The sequence below is a fragment of the Daphnia magna genome, linkage group LG7, assembly GCF_020631705.1.
Source record: "Daphnia magna isolate NIES linkage group LG7, ASM2063170v1.1, whole genome shotgun sequence".
Classification (NCBI taxonomy): domain Eukaryota; kingdom Metazoa; phylum Arthropoda; class Branchiopoda; order Diplostraca; family Daphniidae; genus Daphnia; species Daphnia magna.
The window spans coordinates 7,919,845-7,937,087 of NC_059188.1; the positions used below are offsets into that span (position 1 = coordinate 7,919,845).

The window sequence follows — 17,243 nt, forward strand, 5'->3', positions numbered from 1 at the left end:
TCTCGCAATATCGAGACTAGTTTTGCAGCTTCACCCATTTTTTTTTTGCGAGAGATAATGCAAGTGTCTTGACATTTTTCTAGACGATGTACGTGAAAAGATAAAAAGTCGTGTAAAAGGCCCTTATATTCCCTTCTTCCCCCATTACCTCAGCCAGGCATGGAAATGCTTAATCAGCTGCTGTACTTTGCTAGATATAAACAATTCAGACGTATAAAAGTGCGTTGAATAACAGGAATTAAAGTACGAAATTCAGTTAGAGTACATAAAAAAAAAATTATAAACTGTGACGGCCTTAGAAATTAATTGTTGCCTGTTAAAAGATGGTCTGGGCGGGTTGTTTCTAGGAGTCCGTTATGGTGAAGGGGTTACCGGACGAGTTTTGGAGACGAGCCAGGGTCAGCATCCGCCTGTGTAGTGAGACTGGTCCTGTGGATGCTGCTGCTATTTTTCAGTGGAATGTTGTTGCCATTGTTTGTCATCCATCAGTGACCAAGCCCCCAAAAGTAGAGAGAAAAGAACGTCCAACAAAAGACCAACAGTTGGGTAAACAACACGTTTCAATGGACTGCAATACGTGCTGAATGTACCGTCATTTTTACGTCGACAACACGAAGGATCGTTTCCAATCGGATGCCGTACTCATTGGGCAAGTAATAACTTGGTTCTTCAAATATTTAAGATTAACAAATGCATCAATTATTAGCTAGCAGGTGAAAATTGTTGCGATTTATGACAATAACAAGACAAGGCTTACCGTCAGAAAAGAAATAGTTGGCGCGGAAACGGTGAGGTTCTTTGCTGTTGATATTCAATTGAATGGGACCGGCGTAATAAGCGCGTCAAAACAACCTAGCAACATTTCCATTTGGTCAGTCGTTGTATACTTTCGTGAACGTTGAGAAAGGAGCCAATGCCATGGCCGGTTTCGTGATGGTAGTCCAGTTCGACCTGGTAGAGGTTTTGATGGGCGATGATATTGACGTGGCTGTCCGCGATTGAGTCGGAGAAAACCAGTGCAGCCAGGTCGATAGCTCCCATTAAAACACGAGTGTAAATCTCTTTCTGACGCTGAGTTGCAAGACCAAAATGGAATGTACGGGTCACATCCGTCGTCCCGTCTAGACTCATCCAAATCACCCTCATCAATCATTTTAAAAAGAGCAAACCCCACAAAGTTGGAATGACGTACCAAGGTACTGGCCACCAGAGTCGATTATCAAAAACGAGGAATTGTCAATAATTCGATTGGTTTCCAACGACGGCTTGTAATGGATAAGTGCGCCATTTGGTCCGAATGCAGCGATCGTGCTGAAAGATGGTTCTCGGTTCAGGTCCTGCTGTTGGCGATACTCGTCCAACGTGTGGACGACTTTCAACTCATCCCATTGCACTTTGCCTTCATGAATCTTTAAAAGGCAATAATTAAAAACGAGATTCGTTCAATCAATCTCTTCATTGAAACGAAACTTCAATCGATTGAAAAAGTCAGAACAATAGAAAAAAAGATGTTCCAACCTGTTCTTGGAGAAGAGAGAGAAAATCGGATAGGGCCACTGCATCTTTCATGTGGGCGTTTTTCATTCCTTCCACTTCGATGGCCTTTTTCGTCTCTTTCAATAAAATCAATGGTGAAGGTGATGTCTGTCTCTTGACTACAGGAATCTATATCGGCAAGCAAGCCTGAAATAGTAAACAGCCACACTTAAAAATTTCTAATTAATAAAAAAACAAACAGTGCAACCTACCGTCTCATAAATGGCAAAACTGACTCCTCCACTGTAGGCGTAGTTAGAGGGCAGCAGGACAGAGTCGACATTCTTCGTTGAAACGGGCAAGTCGTTGAAGACGTTTTCGTAATGTCTCACTCTGTCAACAAGAAGGGTCTACGTTAGGTGGGAATTCCAAACAAGCGAACATTGGGCATCGCCAACGCTTTTTATTTTTATCGAACACGCACTCAACACAAATAGTTTCCTCTTGACAGTTGTCGCTGTTCAAGTGTTCCCGGATCAGTTCCGTCGTTTTCGTCGGTTGGATAAAGAGCACAATGCGATCCAGCGATAAATATACGTAACCTTCTACCAGAGGGCCGTAGGGCACGTCGCCACCCCTCAGGTTCAACAGCCAAGCGATCTCGTTCAGGGCCATCAATACAACGGCATCCAGCTTTTGTGCCATCATCTCATTTCGCACTGCATCCACTTTGTCTTCCCACGATTGACCTGGAAAACAAGAGAAACGTATAAAAAAAGAAAGTTACAATGTTTTTATTAGGGCTACGCAATAGCTCATTGAAGGAAGACGGCCAAAATCTGTGTCTTTAAAAATCAAACGGACTGAAACTTTAAAAGGGAAAACAAATAGATTAAAAACAAAATTGTAATAATTTTTGTACGTAGTATTTTTGGTTTCCGGGCAATGAAATCTGTGGAATTGCTTGATGAATTGGGTCGGTTAGCCAGTGATTGTCACGCTATTGCCTGTCGTAAGTTTGTGGTGCTTTCCTGAGCGGGAAGACTTTTATCGCTTAACTTGTCAGGTAGGGAGACTATGTTACTGCTGTTGTGCGAACACAAATGAGGTGTGGTCAACTGGGAAATAGAAGAAGTGTTGCTTACTGTTTCTGTTTGATTCATGTCGTGTTCGGGTAGTGTAGGTGAGATGGAACGAAGATTAAGTGACGGTGACGGAATTAGTATCTGTGGTACATGTTGCTTGTAGTAATGAGCGCTATGTTTGAGTGAGCTCTTGTAAAGCTTTTGCAGTAGCTCATGGCACCAGGCCAATACAAAGTTATGAGTGTTTCATAGCTCTAGGAAAGTTTCTTTTTTTTTTTAGGGACTGAGGGATGCTGCAATTTCCCAATTTGCTTTCCTTTACGATCTTGAGTTGAAGGACCTTTAAGAAGTAATTCAATTTCTCTTGAGTGGCAGTATTTTCTGCACAAGATGCAACTATATGAAATTTGTCCAGTCAATGTCGTTGTCATCTACATGGCAAACAAACAGAAGTACGTAGTGAAACCAACAAACAACATGGTACACACCTTTGGGATCTCTGCGTTTGTGTTTTGGTGGAATCTTCCTGTAGTCTTCTAGGATTTCCTTGACACAATCGTCTCATAATGTTCTTAGACTTCTTGTTTTGTGTCGTCAGGGTGGGCTATTCACCAACTACCCTCTTCTTGGCTTGAGTACGATTTTGATGATGAATTTGGATCAGGTTTAATCAAAATTTATGGTCAAGGAACTACTGTAGCTTGTTATCAAAAGTCAGGGGGGAACAAGGCAGAAACATAGAAACTAAGATGTTAAAAAATAACATTTGGGTTACCTTTTGACTAGTGTACTCGACGACGCGTTCACCATGGCGACTGTATCCACAAGTAATGGGGATTTGTATACGTTTGGTTGCCAAATTAGCATTATTATTATACTGTAAAAGGAAAATAATCAATTAATAGTGGAATTTTGCGATAATTAATGAAGTAATAACCATTATTATAAATATATGTAGAAAAAAAAGTAATGAACAATTACAATAGTAACGAAACATGTAGGGCTGTGTTTTACGTAAATGGTTTTTTAAATGTAGAGAACAAATGCTTGCTACAATAGAAAATTGTTTATTTAATGAATGCCTTATTTAAAGAGTTTTCCTTTATTTAATGAGTTCCTGTTGGCCGATACCCGTTTAACAGGTTGTTTAGTTGTCTAAAAGTTACCACCAGGCATCACGGAGGCAGAGGAAAAACTCCCGATATGGATTGATTAATTGTGGGAGTCGAATTCGTTAAAGATTCGAACTGTTGCCGAAGTAATTTTATTCTGTTGTGTGTAGCTCAATGGTGAGAGCGTTGGATTAGCGTTCCGAAGGTCTTGATTTCAAATCCAATAGAGAAAATAATTGCTCTAAACATATTGGTATTATTATTATATATTATTAAATTGCGGAGTTAAACTATACTTCACCAATTAACCTTGCATCGTTTTACAAAATTGTTATGTAAGTCCAAAAAGTTCGCCCTAAAATCATAATTAGTAACAGTAAAATAATTAACCATGACTGCAGGATAACATATGGCCTAGAATATTTTTATTGTTAGCAAATTAAGATACAAGCGTTTTTCTAGGTAAAAAAATTTTATTTTTTAAACAAAAAAAAACACAGGATAAAAAGAGGGAAGGACAAGTGGGAAATGAAAATCTAGTTTAGAATAAGAGAAAGTAATAATAAAAAAAAAAAGTAAATTAAAATGGAGGGTGGAAATTATTGGCATTAAAGTTAGGGTAGTGGAAGGTGGGATGCGGAACGGGAAAAGGAGGACGTGGGTCGTAATGGGGAGGAGGCGGAAAGGAAGGAGGAAGAATTACAGGAGGAGGCGGAAAAGAAGGAGGAAAAAGTACTGGAGGAGGGAAATTCAGAAATGGGGGTGGTACATGTGCATGTACATGAGCAGGATCTACTGGCCCAGTGGTATGTTTGACCTTCTTGGGGCAAAATTTAGATATGTGGCCTTTTGTTTTGCACTGCAAATAAGGGAAAAGAGTTAAGGGAAAGAACTAATTTGATAAATTTATGAAATTAAACTTACCTTAATGCATTTTTTGTATTTTAATTTTTTCTCCTCCGACCGGATTTTTTTCCCTTTTGATGGACCGGCGATAGGCGATGCTGGACCGGCTTTGGGTGATCCTGAATGGTGGTCAGGACGAGGCGTTGAACTACCTGGTCTAGGGGATGAAGGACCTGGTAGAGGGGATGAAGGACATACTGGAGGGGATGAAGGACCAGGTAGAGGGGATGAAGGACATAGTGGAGGGGATGAAGGACCAGGTAGAGGGGATGAAGGACATACTATAGGGGATGAAGGACCAGGTAGTCCTGCCTTTTCACTTGCCACCAAGTGACTCAGGACAGGCCCCAAAAGCCGAAACCCTTGGCCCAGCAACGCCATAGCCTGTTCCTGATTTTAAAATATTTATTAGAAAAATTAAAATAAATTAATACTACAAAATCTTACCACTTGTTTTGATGCCATTGGTGGCACGACGGACGGTGGCATGATGGCAGGGGTCTCGACGGCCGGCGGCTCGACGGCCGGCGGCACGACGGCCGGGAGCAAGATGGCCGGTAGCAAGATGGCGGGTTGCTCTAAATTTGAATCTTGTCCATCAGACAGCTGCTCAGGTTCCCCGGCCGAATCGCCGATGCCTAATGGTGAAGCTTCGCTGGCCAGCAAAGCCTCGCAATATAGCAAGACTTCGCCGTCCAGCTCTACCTCACCGTTGTCATTGGCTGGTCCGGCCTGGTCCACTGTAGCATCCCTAGAACAAATAGATAAAATACGTTAATTAAATTTAAAAAAAGAATTTACCTTAATTGTTAACTTACCTTCCATTACGTTGAAATTCCCTAATGAGGGACCTGCAGTTATTGCAGTTTGAAAAATCGGTCCATTCGGGTGTGTCGTACCCGACATATTTCAACTAGTATTGGACCTTTCGTCCATTTTTAAACTGCACAACCCTACAAACGGCGAAGAAAAATAATTAAAAAAAAATAAGATAAAAAAAATTTAAAATGAAATTAAATTTGATAATGTTACCCTTACCTTCGGTTTAAACAATCCTCAACCTCGAATTCTTCGTACATGTTGTACATGTTGGAGGGGACTTGGTGGATGGGAACTTGGTGATTTCTCGGCATCTTGGTGATAGATAGTGAATGAACCTTGAGTTCAAAGGCCAATCCAAGGTCAGTCGTTTTCAAAACGTTTTTTATTTATTTATTTTCCCCTTAGGATATGATCTAGTCTGGCAACCCTACTTATCCATACTCCCCATCAGTTTTGGATGCAGTCACCGAGGTGAAGGTTTGAAAAAAGTTAAAAAGTCTCTTCTTGACTTGTTTACCTGGAATCTTGCCACAAAAAGGTACACATACTTGTCGACCTCTAATAATGATAGCGTATTTTATTATCGAAATTTGTCTTGCTTTTAGTTTGCTGATGAAGGAATTAAATTTAATGCTGGTTGAATCCGACCATAAGTACAATTTGGGATTGGCCGAGCAAGCGAAGCTTGCGATGGTCAATCATAATTGTTGGAAATGAAGTAGAGCATCAACTAGCTATGTGTTGACCTTTGTATTTAGCTACTTAACAGCAGAAAAACATTTAGGTGGTGGGCGTATACCCTTACATACCTCAGATCTTTTACGCACAAAAAATAAGGGTATATGAATAATATAATTTAATCTTGGACTGCCCACCATTATTCTTCTTCCAGCCCGTATTCCAATTTTTGGTTCCTTTTCTGTTGTCAGATCTAAAGTAAGACAAAAGAAATAATTTTAGAAATTTTGCCAAAAGGAAGGGAAATCCTTAAATTGCGGGGGAAGATAACTTGGAGCGGGTGGGTGGGAGATTATGATTGACCATCGCAAGCTTCGCTTGCTCGGCCAATCCCAAATTGTTATAAATTCGTCTCGCATCAACTACCTATGTGAATTTAAAGCATAAATGTCAAAATCAAAACTAAACTAGTCAGATTCAGAGTCCGTAATGGCCAGAACGGCTGACTCGACCGGGTTCCGTTCAGTTGCCGATTCACGACGGTAGAACTTAGAAAAAGTGTTTTCGTTGGACCAATGCCCTTGCTTTAAAATGGCTTGGATAGAAACTCCAGAGGAAGCGGCTTTAGACGCCGCTGCCCCTCTGGTAGAATGGGCTGAAAAAATAAAAGTGTCGATGCCGGCTTCCCGCAGTTGATCTTTAATCCATCGCCCTACTGTAGCACTCGTAACTGGATTATGTGGTTTGGTAGAACCTATAAGGAGTTGTTTTGCGTTATGCGGTTTTCGGAGATTACTGGTTCTCGCTATGTATGATTGCAAACAGGTGAGGGGGCAAATAGCTTTGTTTTGGCTCCACTCGTCCAGTGAGAGACGCATAAGTGGGCCGGAAGGTTGAGATTTTCGGAGGGTTCCCAGATCAAAATAAACTTTAGGACCGGCAAACCCAATCGTCTCTATCTGGATAGACGCAATATCGGCACATCTCAATAGGGTCGTTAAGGCCAGCAGGGTGGCCAGTTTGCGTGCTAGTTGCAAAATAGATAAAGTTTGTCCAGCCGTCACGTCAAAATGAGCGAGGACTCTTGACGGGTCCCATGTTCCGCTATACTTGGGGGTCGGCGGCCTTGCTTGAAAAATACCCTTCATCAGTCGGGTGACTAGAGGGTGTTTTCCTATTTCCTCGCGGTTGCCGATTCCCATGTTAAGAGTAGAAGAGAGCATAGATCTGGATACATTAATAGAGCTATAGCTCATACCCGCTCCAAACATTCCGGCTAGATAGCAGAGCACCTCCTTTACACCACCAGACATGGGATTGACGTTCCGTGCATGGCACCAATAATTCCAATTTTTCCACGTTGACTGGTATGCAGCGATTGTGTTCTTTCTTGTTGCTGAAAGGAGAAGTTTGATAACCTCTGGCGGAAACCCTTGGCTATCGAGACCACTCCCGATAGCTTCCAGGCGACAAGCCGTATTGAGTGGCTGGCTGTCAGTTGATGGAATTCCCCCAACGGTGATGTCAACAGATCCTGTTCTGGGTAGAACATTCGGGGTACGTCCACCGCCAACTCCAGCAGGATCGGAAACCACGACTGTGTGGGCCAGAGTGGTGTGATCATCACGGTTGTTGCCTGGTCCTGGATTAGCTTTGAAAAGCAATGTGGAATGAGACTGAACGGAGGGAAGGAGTAGCTCCTGATGTATTTCCAGTTAAGCATGAACGCGTCTGTCTTCCAAGGTCCAGGCTGAGGAAGCCAGCTTACGAAAATCGGAAGCTGTGTATTCCACGAACTCGCGAAAATATCGACCTTGATTTGCCACACTTGCTGGATCTTTGCGAAGGCTGAGGTCGAGAGCTTCCACTCCCCCGTTGAGAGTTGCTTGCGTGATTCCTCTTTGCGATGCTGCATTAGAGTAGTCGATTGGCCTTTTCTGTTGGCTGGTGGAAGCTGGTTGATCCTTTGAGTGGCTAGATGTTTTCTTCTTGGCTATTGCTGCTAAGGTGGCTTGGGATTTTGCTTCTTCCACGAGATGTTTTAGGAATTTTCGGCCAAAGAGATCCTCGCCGTCGGACCAGATATCGTCTCGTTCTAATAGGCCCAAGTATTCAGGATATACTTGTGAAAGGATGTTGTGACGTCGAGACCTGATAATGTCACGAAACAAAGTGGCCCATAGCCTGATCGCGATCTTGACTGCTTTGCCGTCGCTCTTCGATTTTCTTTTCGATTTTTCGCGGCTAGCAAGAAACAACAGTGGCTTGACCAAATCCAGGACTTTAAAAGACAGCTTTTTAAGGGCTTTTTCCGTCGGGTCTATGTTGGCTTTGGTGGCGTTCGAGCCTTTCGCGGCCTTAAGACGGATGTAGATAGATTCGTCCAAGGTGGGATTTGTCAGTAAATCGGTTTTTCTTTTCAGCGAGGGTTTGTAGATCTCTCTACATTTTTTCACTTTCTCCTCGCTGATACCAGTGACAATCCAGTGGGACAAACTGGTAGATTTTGCCTTTGAAACTTGAAACTTACGGCTTGAACTTTTGAGAATAGAAGAGTCACTATCTGAAGAACTAGAACTAGAACTCTTAGAGCTAGAGTCTGACGAGCTACCGTCAGACGACATTCTTGCTTAAAAGCTAAAAAAGATCTGAGGTATGTAAGGGTATACGCCCACCACCTAAATGTTTTTCTGCTGTTAAATAGCTAAATACAAAGGTCAACACATAGGTAGTTGATGCGAGACGAATTTATAACAACTACTAATGCCCGTCTTAGTGGACGGCTCCTTGTACATTCACTTACGGAATTCATCTTGAATTGACCCAAAGTTATTCTGTATTTGTCTTTGTTGGACTGACCATTGCTGTTTTTTTCTGTAAGTCACGTTTATTTTACTTGTCACACCAGTTTTTCCTTTATGAATATTTTGTTTATTTTTCTTGCTCAGCAATAGTTGGTTTGTTATCCAGATGTAACAACAGAAAAGCCTATGTTGGCATGTAATGCGTTTAAAGAAGTAGCTAACCAATAACCATGGGAAGAAATCAGCATGGTAAATGTTGGAGCGGAATGGTCGCCGGAAAGAGTTACGTAAAAATAGCACAAAAGTAGAAGGACGCAGACAATAGCTGAAAGCTCATGAGGGGTCAGCAAACTCATTCTTTTTATTCTTATTTTTAATCTGTTGGAGGTGTTCGCCATTGTAATTGGCATGAACTTGTAACACCTTCACTGCTGAATCTTATTTGACAAGTGCACTTTATTTTTTGTTGGCAACCATTAACCATCACCATTTCATCAACCTTCTTCTCACTTCTAGTGAGCCTCTCAAGTGACCAGATTTTATGTTGACGTGATTTATTAGACTTGTATTTTGGCAGTCAGTATCAAATTTGCGTGATTCTGCTTTTACTCCTAGCTTGTGGAACTAAAAGTGCAAAGGGTGCAGGCCCTGAAGGATTTGACAAGTGCACCGTATGCTGTGTTTGCAACCATTAACTACCACCATTTGAGCAATCATCTCATCATTTCTACTGAACCTATTGTGTGAAAGGATTTTGTGTTCTAAGGTGAGTTATTAGACTTGTATTTTGGCAGTCACTATCAAATTGGCATGATTCTGCATTTGTTTCTAGTAGTAGGAACTTAAAATGCAAAGGATACTGGCCCTGAAGGAAAGTAATCAGCTAAATAAATATCACCAACAGAAATACATATCAGACAATGTCAACGCCATCGAGTAATATATCAACAGCCTTGTCCCTAGATTACTCACGCTTGCTAAAGATGGTTTGACTATGGTAAACCAAATTTTTGCGCTACAGTTCGGGATGACTCAACGTTGCTCAACGCAACGCTAGCTAAATGATTTTCGTAACGATGGAGACTCCTGCGAAAGAAAGGGAAAATGTATTACAGAAACAATTAGAATCAATTCTGAACAATACGAAATACCTTCGTCCTAATGCGGAGTGGGTGGCAATGTTACGAAGAATTAGGGCTGATGTTAATCGAATACTTTTGGTTGCCGGGCGTTATTTTTCTTCCTAAAAATTTGAAACATAAAAAATTGTAGTTATCCATTTCTTTTCGAGCCGACGACTTAGATATGATCTACCTGCTCTTTTTTGTTCATCAGTTCAACTGCGTGTCGCTTAATAGCGTGTAGTGCGGCGTGAAGAGCATATCCGGGGTGAGGTGTTGGGGCTTGCGGTGCGGGAATGTCCGTTTTACCCTGCGTATTCATTTGGTGTCTTCTTGCAGCCAACAGTTTCTGCATCTAAAAAAGTATTTTCTATGTAATGCAAACTCTAAATGCTGAACCAAACACGTAGGATGTCCGCCGCCTTGCACTTCGATGTCTGTCAGAGCTAAGGAAAGCCCAGACGGTGGTTTTGCTATCTAAATATTGTTATCTAAAAGAGATGTGCCTTAAGTTTTACCAATGGATCCATAAGGACCCCCTGTAGCACGATGAAGTTCTTTGAGATGTTGACCGTCTAAGTCAATGACCTAATGGACAGTAATATCGACGGTACCTCCTCCACAATCCACGACCATATAGCGTTGACCTGGACAAACATCCAGTACAGCATCGACATACATAGATTCCCTATGCGCACTTCTGTTCCATGGTTTAAGAGGTCGTGGTTTGCCTAAACTGGCTGGAGTTAATTGTAATTCGGCCGGCTTTTCGGTTTTCAGTTGGTGTCGTTTCAACTGGCGACAGAAAAGTGAGGCGGCTTCAGGCTTCAGAGAGATCAGCACTTGGTGAGGTAAACGATCATAACCGAGGCCAGCCTTATAGGCCGCCTCACGCATCAGTTGCTTGGCCGCTGATCGCCATATGGCCGGAACGGTGATAACCCAGCGGATATCCTCATCTGCACCCATGACAATAGGTAATTTATTCGCTTCAACAATAGATATGGTACGATAAATTACTATGAATGGGAATGACCGTCTGATCTGACAGTTGACGAAGTGCGTGTTCCTTAAAAAAGCGTAAGGCGTGGGCGAACACAGTGACTGCTGGCAGCGAATCGACTTTATTAGCTGCTTGGATAAGAGTGCTCCTGCCGAGCTGTTTCTGATGATGTAGTGTCTTCTTGAACTTGCAACAAACATGCAAACCGATACACAGTTTGACTTCACAATCTAAAGAAAAAACGTCACTATCTATTTTAGCGACGATGATAACCTAATTACCTGTAAAACATATTCTCTCCCTTCTAAGCTGCAATATTTCCCTCCAATGGTAAAAGAAATCGTCGGAAGCTCATCAACTTTGCTGCAGGTGATCTATAGTGAAGTAAAAGTTTGTACGAAATTGTTCGCAATATCTCCGAAAATAAAAAAAAAAAACGTACATAATATTCCCCGGCCATGATCGGGACACCACCGATCAGTGTGTTCAATTTCTTAATCATCTACAGGGCCAGCAATGAGAGATGTTCCAGTATCGGCAATCATTTGACATCCGCCTTGACAAAAGGAACCCTCAGCTTCATTGGAAACCTGCACGCTGTGTAGTAAGAAACTTTGGTATCAACATATTGCCTTGAAAATGATATTTTTTACCCATCAACTTTGAATTGCCAATAAGCTTTTCTGGTAACAGGAACCCAAGTAATTTCGCCAGTGTAGCGATTTGGGTCTGATCCACCAAATGTAATTTCTCCGCCCTCGGTGGCATCAGGATTCCTTTCAGAAAATTTGTAATATCGAAATTGGAAACTAAAGGAAAAATAAAAATATACCTGCTAAGCCAGAAGGAAAAACTGGCTCTTCTACAAATCCTTGTTCAATCATGTTGTTGAAAACTGGAGGTACCCCGTTAACAGAAATCTTCGGATACGATATTCCCAAGATACCGTCAAACTAGAAAAACTTTCATCAACAAGCTAGATCAGGTAACAATTTATTTGATGACAGTTACTTTGGTGTTTCATTTCATTCGTTCGTCGTATTCATGTATTTCAGTCATTTGAACGTGATCGAGTTCAACGTATCTGATTTTTTGCTGGTCATTGGAGAGACGAAAGAACAACATTAAGAGCTCTTGCCGATTAATAATCATTGCTGTCGTGAGTATCAACTGCTGTCTTCAAGCTGGTGTTGATGGCCAGTCTGTCAGCCGAATGGGCGAAAAAGTTATTTACGCTTTTCCTAGCATCAGTTTCTGTTTGCCATCGTCTTTCAGTGCTGATGACCTGGGACAGGCCGTTTCGGAGCTCGTTGGTAGTAACATTATCGCTAATTTACACTGTTTATCAGCATTAACTAATGGAAGACGATTGCTGTCGATGAAAAGCATATACAATAAAAATTAATTATTAAAAAGAATATTATAATTTAATTAATTGAAAAACATACTAATACTACAGATGCGTTATCAACCGAAAGGTTATCTTGAACGCATCTAAAATAAATTAATACTACAGATGCGTTCTAAACCGAAAGGTTATCTTGAACGCATCTAAAAAAAATTAATACTACAGATGCGTTCTAAACCGAAAGGTTTTCTTGAACGCATCTAACAAAAATTAATACTACAGATGCGTTCTAAACCGAAAGGTTATCTTGAACGCATAAAAAAAAATTAATAGTACAGATGCGTTCTAAACCGAAAGGTTATCTTGAACGCATCCAATAAAATTAATACTACAGATGCGTTCTAAACCGAAAGGTTTTCTTGAACGCATCTAAAATAAATTAATACTACAGATGCGTTGTAAACCGAAAGGTTATCTTGAACGCATCTAAAAAAAATTAATACTACAGATGCGTTCTAAACCGAAAGGTTTTCTTGAACGCATCTAATGTAACTTTGTTTTAAGATGAGAATATGTAATATATATAAGAAGATCTAAAAACAAAGTTATAAAAAAAAATAATACTACTACTTGGCAATTGTAGTGATGGATCGATGAGAAATACACGCCCATCCTCGGCGACTCAATGTCGGATCCCAATTTTCATCGGGTAGTTGCTGCAGTTGCGTTTTCACCTCCATGTCATTCCGGACGTGTGGTTCGCCACGATTATATACCTGCAACTCTTGATCGCTCACTCCCGATGGAGATGTATGTACGCTTGCAGTGTGTCCATAGGCTGGTTCTGCTGCTGATAAAGAACTCTGAAATGGGAGAAATAGAAAATAAAAACAACGTTACTCGGTTCAAGTGGGACATTGTAAATCAAGGATACAAGATATGCATCTTTGAGCGCGTTTTCTTTCAAAAAGAGAAGGTAACTTGTCCTCTCTAAAATTAGTTTTTTAATGGCATACTATATAGCTGGTGCATTGCTTTAAAAAACAAGCGGTCCGTCAATAGTTTCAGGTGCTTGTTTAGTTATGGTGAGTGGAAAAGTAATGATTTTAGAGTACCAAAAGTAAAGTCCTCCGAATAAGTGATATCATGCGTCACAAATTGACCAAAAGACATAACGAGTAGGGTTATGTCAGTTGAATTAGGGCCATCGTCTCCGACGATAGATAAACTGATATTACGTGGATTAAGCAATTCCCCTCCATCAGTTGCCGGACGAGGTGAATCAATACCTGAATTTATTTATGTTTTAAAAATAAGAACTTGTTTCCTTAAAAAAATAAAACTATAAATCACCGTTTCCGTATTGAGTAGGTAACAAACGTCGAAAAATGGTATTACGACGAAAAAGTGTTTTAAACCGACACAACCAAGTCTTGTTGGGCACTCCCATAAGTATTAAGGAGGTCAAGAACATCTAACTCCAAAGCTTTGGTTTCTCTAGATTTTTCACTGATTCTGAAAGAAGACTGCTTCATAACTATATTTCTTCATAACTAAAAATTAAACATTTTTTTACCTACCTATGAGTTCATCAACGTGGTAATTGTTTTTTGCATGTCCCCTTCCACAGAAACATCAAAAACCTCAGTTGATTTAAGGCATTCTAACTGAGCAATTGTGGTGAAAATGGATGCATCCCTGCGGGTTATTTCCAACTCAAGCCATCTAATCCAGGCAAGAACTACCTTAAGGACAGATTGAATTGTGTGGCAGCCTTTGAGAGCCTGATCACATGCTGAATTTATTTAGCTAATTTTAAATTCAAGATTCTGTGAACGATTATTGTAAACATCAAGATACTTGAAAGTTTTATGTTTCTCGTGCTTTCAGAAATCAAAAGCCGTAAAATTACAGTCTATGCACTAAAGCTGTTTTTTCCTAAAAGAAGGGCAGAAACATTGAAAAGAAAAGAGAAAACATTTTATGCTGAATAATTTTCCGACACTTACTTGTTTTCAATAGCTCTTGCCTGAGAGGATTCTACTACTTTTAAAAGGCGTAAGGCAACATGGTTAGTGACTAATTGTTCACATTTCTTCCTTGAAAGGGTTGAATTCAACCTACAGACATGGCATGCTACTTTATTTCTGCCATTAGGCCAAGTTAAATCCTTAAAATCAATTGACATGTAAATGTACAATAAAGCACTGTGAGTATTTGGAGGAATGTAGCACCTTGGTCATTAAAAATGTCACCTAAGTCATCACTTTTAGTTATATTACCTTAAAATAGCGAAGACAGTATAGGCTGCCAGAAAGCCAGCCACAAACGACGACGCCATCGAATACGATATTCGTTAAGATAAGACGACTGAAGCCTAGCGTCCAGTAGTCGTAACTAGTAATACCTACGAACATAGGTATTCCACTAGCCTCCGCCAGATGGAACATGGCTTCTATCCTCAACACTTTGGTTGTTACAGCATTTGTATTGCTGGGGCACTTCTAGTTCATTATTGCGCTATATTACGGCATGCGGACAGTGGACCCCCCGACACCAGCCCCCACCCCTACCCCGACACTAGCCCCCCGACACCAGCCCCCCCGACACCAGCCCCCCGACACCAGACCCCCCGACACCAGCCCTCCCCCGACAACAGCCCCTCCCCCCGATATTGTTCCCCCACTATTTGGAATGGGGGCTGGTGTTGCACAGGAAGGCGACACCAGCCCCCAAAAAAAAATGCGCAGGGGGCTGGTGTCGGTGAAGCACACGACACCAGCCCCCCTCGTGAAATCCGTTCAAGTTAAGGGGGGCTGGTGTCGTGTGCTTCACCGACACCAGCCCCCCCCCCTTCTTTTTAAATTCGTTCAAGTTTACGAATAATATAAAGGATATCCTCTGCTGATATGTGTAGTTTTGTAAGCCTTTTAACAAGGCATGACGGTTCTTTTGAGTACTTGAGGTTAATTTTTGGAAAAAAGAGTTAGCCGGGCTAGGATTTGAACCATGGACCTTTAGATTCACTGTCTTATACTTTACCGCTGCGCCACTTCAGTTATTAATAAAAGAACTAATTTAGCTAAAAATCGTGATAAGATAGATAAAGTGATTGAAAATTTTCGAAAATTTTTTTGATACATTTACAAGCATGTGATTTTGCAGCTAACCAGCTAAAGTTTTTAATACATTGAAAAGTATTGATCGTACAAAATGTATTTCATAAAATTTAAGTGGCATATATTTCAGAAATTAAAGAAAATTTACATAAAAAAATTTTAAGCGTGGTTCAAAAACCCAGAAATCCCTTAGATTAAATAACTGATTTGTAGTTATAACTAGTAACTTAGTTCAGGCAACCTGTCATGAGATGGGCTTGTGTTTGCCAAAAAATAGTTAGCCTTATTGCTAAATTACAGTTTGGTTCCTTGAGATTAACAAATGTTTTTGAGAACGAAGAAATTTTAGTCACCGATACTTGTGAAAAGGTGATGTAACCAAATATAGGGATTTTGTAAAATTGTCATTGCATATTAGATCTAGTCTACCTAAAGGTGCGTCTATACTAGCAGTTTTTAAAGACAAGTTACGGTCATACAGACATACAGACTCGATACAGGCATACGGAAAGCTTATTCCGTTCAATCTACACTAGCGATTTTCCGTAAACGTATGCCTGTATGTCTGTGTGTCTGTAAGAAAAAAAGTTTGAAATGATTAAAACTTTTCCCGTAAGTGAGAGTTTCCGTAAGATGAAAATAAGGTTCAGCCAATGAGAATAAAGTATATATTTTCAAACACTCTTTTAATAGTGCAACCACACATGACTGCAACATTGTCTGTTGAAGTTCGTCTGCCACAGTCGTCGTGCGTATTAAAAAAACTTGAATTTGAATCAAAAACATGGGGCCCAAACCATCTCCAAAGAAGAAGAAATCCCCAAAGAAAATAACCGAAAAGTAAATACTTTAATTCTATTTGTTGATTTTTCTCAGTTTATGTACAATTTTAATATTTTGTAGACTGAAACTAGAAACAAAAGACGTCGAGAGGTTCATTTTGTGTGTTAAAAATCATCTTGTATTGTATAAAACTACATTGCACGATTACAAAGACGGACAAATTATAGTATGAGGTCTGTAAACCTATGTGCAGTGTAGATTGCGTTACGGAAAAACTGAAATAGCGTGGCAGTAAGACTGTATGCCGGTATGCCTGTATGACCGTAACTTGTCTTTAAAAACTGCTAGTATAGACGCACCTTAACAATAGAGGCCATTATTTAACAGTGCAGTCGATGCATTTCATATGATTAAAATGACTGATTGTATATGTTGACTTGAAATCAAAACCTGACCGATTGGGCACTTTTAAATATTTGCCAGTTGTTAAACCAAGGTGACATCAGTTTGCCGTATTATTGTAATAATAAGTATTAATAGCCAAAGTCCTAATATTATTGTACAATATCATTTTAAAATATTAATTAATCCTAATTTAAAGATTGTTAGTTAATCCTAACATCAGTAATTCAGTATGCTACGCAGGATACTTTAATATTGTAAATACTTAAAAAGCATTTTGTCATACTTAAAAAAATTTTTCAATGCTTAAAATCGATAGGATAGGTATGAAATTGGGTTTCAGTAGGGGAATCAAAATTTTAAGTATCTTTTTTCAAAATCAGGTATCATTTAAGGATACTTAATTTTTTCAGTAGCCTTTTCCTACTGAAAGACCCTTAATTAAGTATTCAGTCGCTGCTGTGTGTGCTTAAAGATTTCGCATTATCGTCCAATTTTAGATTGAGTTGTATTGCTCTTTGCTGGATTCGTCAGCTGTTCGCTCGATTCTGTCTTCAACACACTGCGGGAATAAACCGTTGTCC

General features: G+C 40.3%; 1 protein-coding gene, 2 long non-coding RNA genes, 1 other non-coding gene and 2 pseudogenes across 13 annotated transcripts; all 6 read right to left on the minus strand.

Moving 5' to 3' along the window:
- Window positions 1–108: 108 nt before the first annotated feature.
- Window positions 109–2,229, minus strand: LOC123474530 (annotated as a pseudogene).
- A 2-nt stretch (window positions 2,230–2,231) lies between these two features.
- Window positions 2,232–3,402, minus strand: LOC116936209. 2 transcript variants are annotated; one of them, XR_006648805.1, is made up of 4 exons: window positions 3,337–3,402; window positions 3,050–3,191; window positions 2,622–2,992; window positions 2,232–2,562 (listed from the first exon to the last, which is right to left on the minus strand). It is a non-coding gene; the product is annotated as an uncharacterized LOC116936209 (long non-coding RNA). The 2 variants fall into 2 exon arrangements; XR_004401631.2 differs by having other exon boundaries at window positions 3,050–3,394.
- An 851-nt stretch (window positions 3,403–4,253) lies between these two features.
- Window positions 4,254–5,712, minus strand: LOC116935134 (vegetative cell wall protein gp1-like). Its single transcript, XM_045176742.1, has 5 exons — window positions 5,618–5,712; window positions 5,398–5,430; window positions 5,027–5,330; window positions 4,598–4,969; window positions 4,254–4,532 (listed from the first exon to the last, which is right to left on the minus strand). Exons 1-5 carry the CDS (start codon window positions 5,710–5,712, stop codon window positions 4,254–4,256), a joined length of 1,083 nt encoding a protein of 360 aa, XP_045032677.1.
- A 1,566-nt stretch (window positions 5,713–7,278) lies between these two features.
- LOC123474415 lies at window positions 7,279–8,725 on the minus strand (annotated as a pseudogene).
- A 925-nt stretch (window positions 8,726–9,650) lies between these two features.
- On the minus strand, window positions 9,651–10,588 carry LOC116932738. 2 transcript variants are annotated; one of them, XR_006648816.1, is made up of 4 exons: window positions 10,198–10,588; window positions 10,035–10,126; window positions 9,856–9,969; window positions 9,651–9,766 (listed from the first exon to the last, which is right to left on the minus strand). It is a non-coding gene; the product is annotated as an uncharacterized LOC116932738 (transcript). The 2 variants fall into 2 exon arrangements; XR_006648815.1 differs by having other exon boundaries at window positions 9,651–9,969.
- Window positions 10,589–11,030: 442 nt separating this feature from the next.
- On the minus strand, window positions 11,031–14,780 carry LOC116932743. 8 transcript variants are annotated; one of them, XR_006648810.1, is made up of 13 exons: window positions 14,638–14,780; window positions 14,365–14,525; window positions 14,216–14,293; window positions 13,936–14,150; window positions 13,709–13,870; window positions 13,471–13,644; window positions 12,983–13,218; window positions 12,019–12,379; window positions 11,840–11,960; window positions 11,661–11,783; window positions 11,450–11,604; window positions 11,289–11,381; window positions 11,031–11,237 (listed from the first exon to the last, which is right to left on the minus strand). It is a non-coding gene; the product is annotated as an uncharacterized LOC116932743 (long non-coding RNA). The 8 variants fall into 8 exon arrangements; XR_006648813.1 differs by having other exon boundaries at window positions 13,936–14,164; XR_006648811.1 differs by having other exon boundaries at window positions 12,986–13,218; window positions 13,936–14,293.
- Window positions 14,781–17,243: the final 2,463 nt, after the last annotated feature.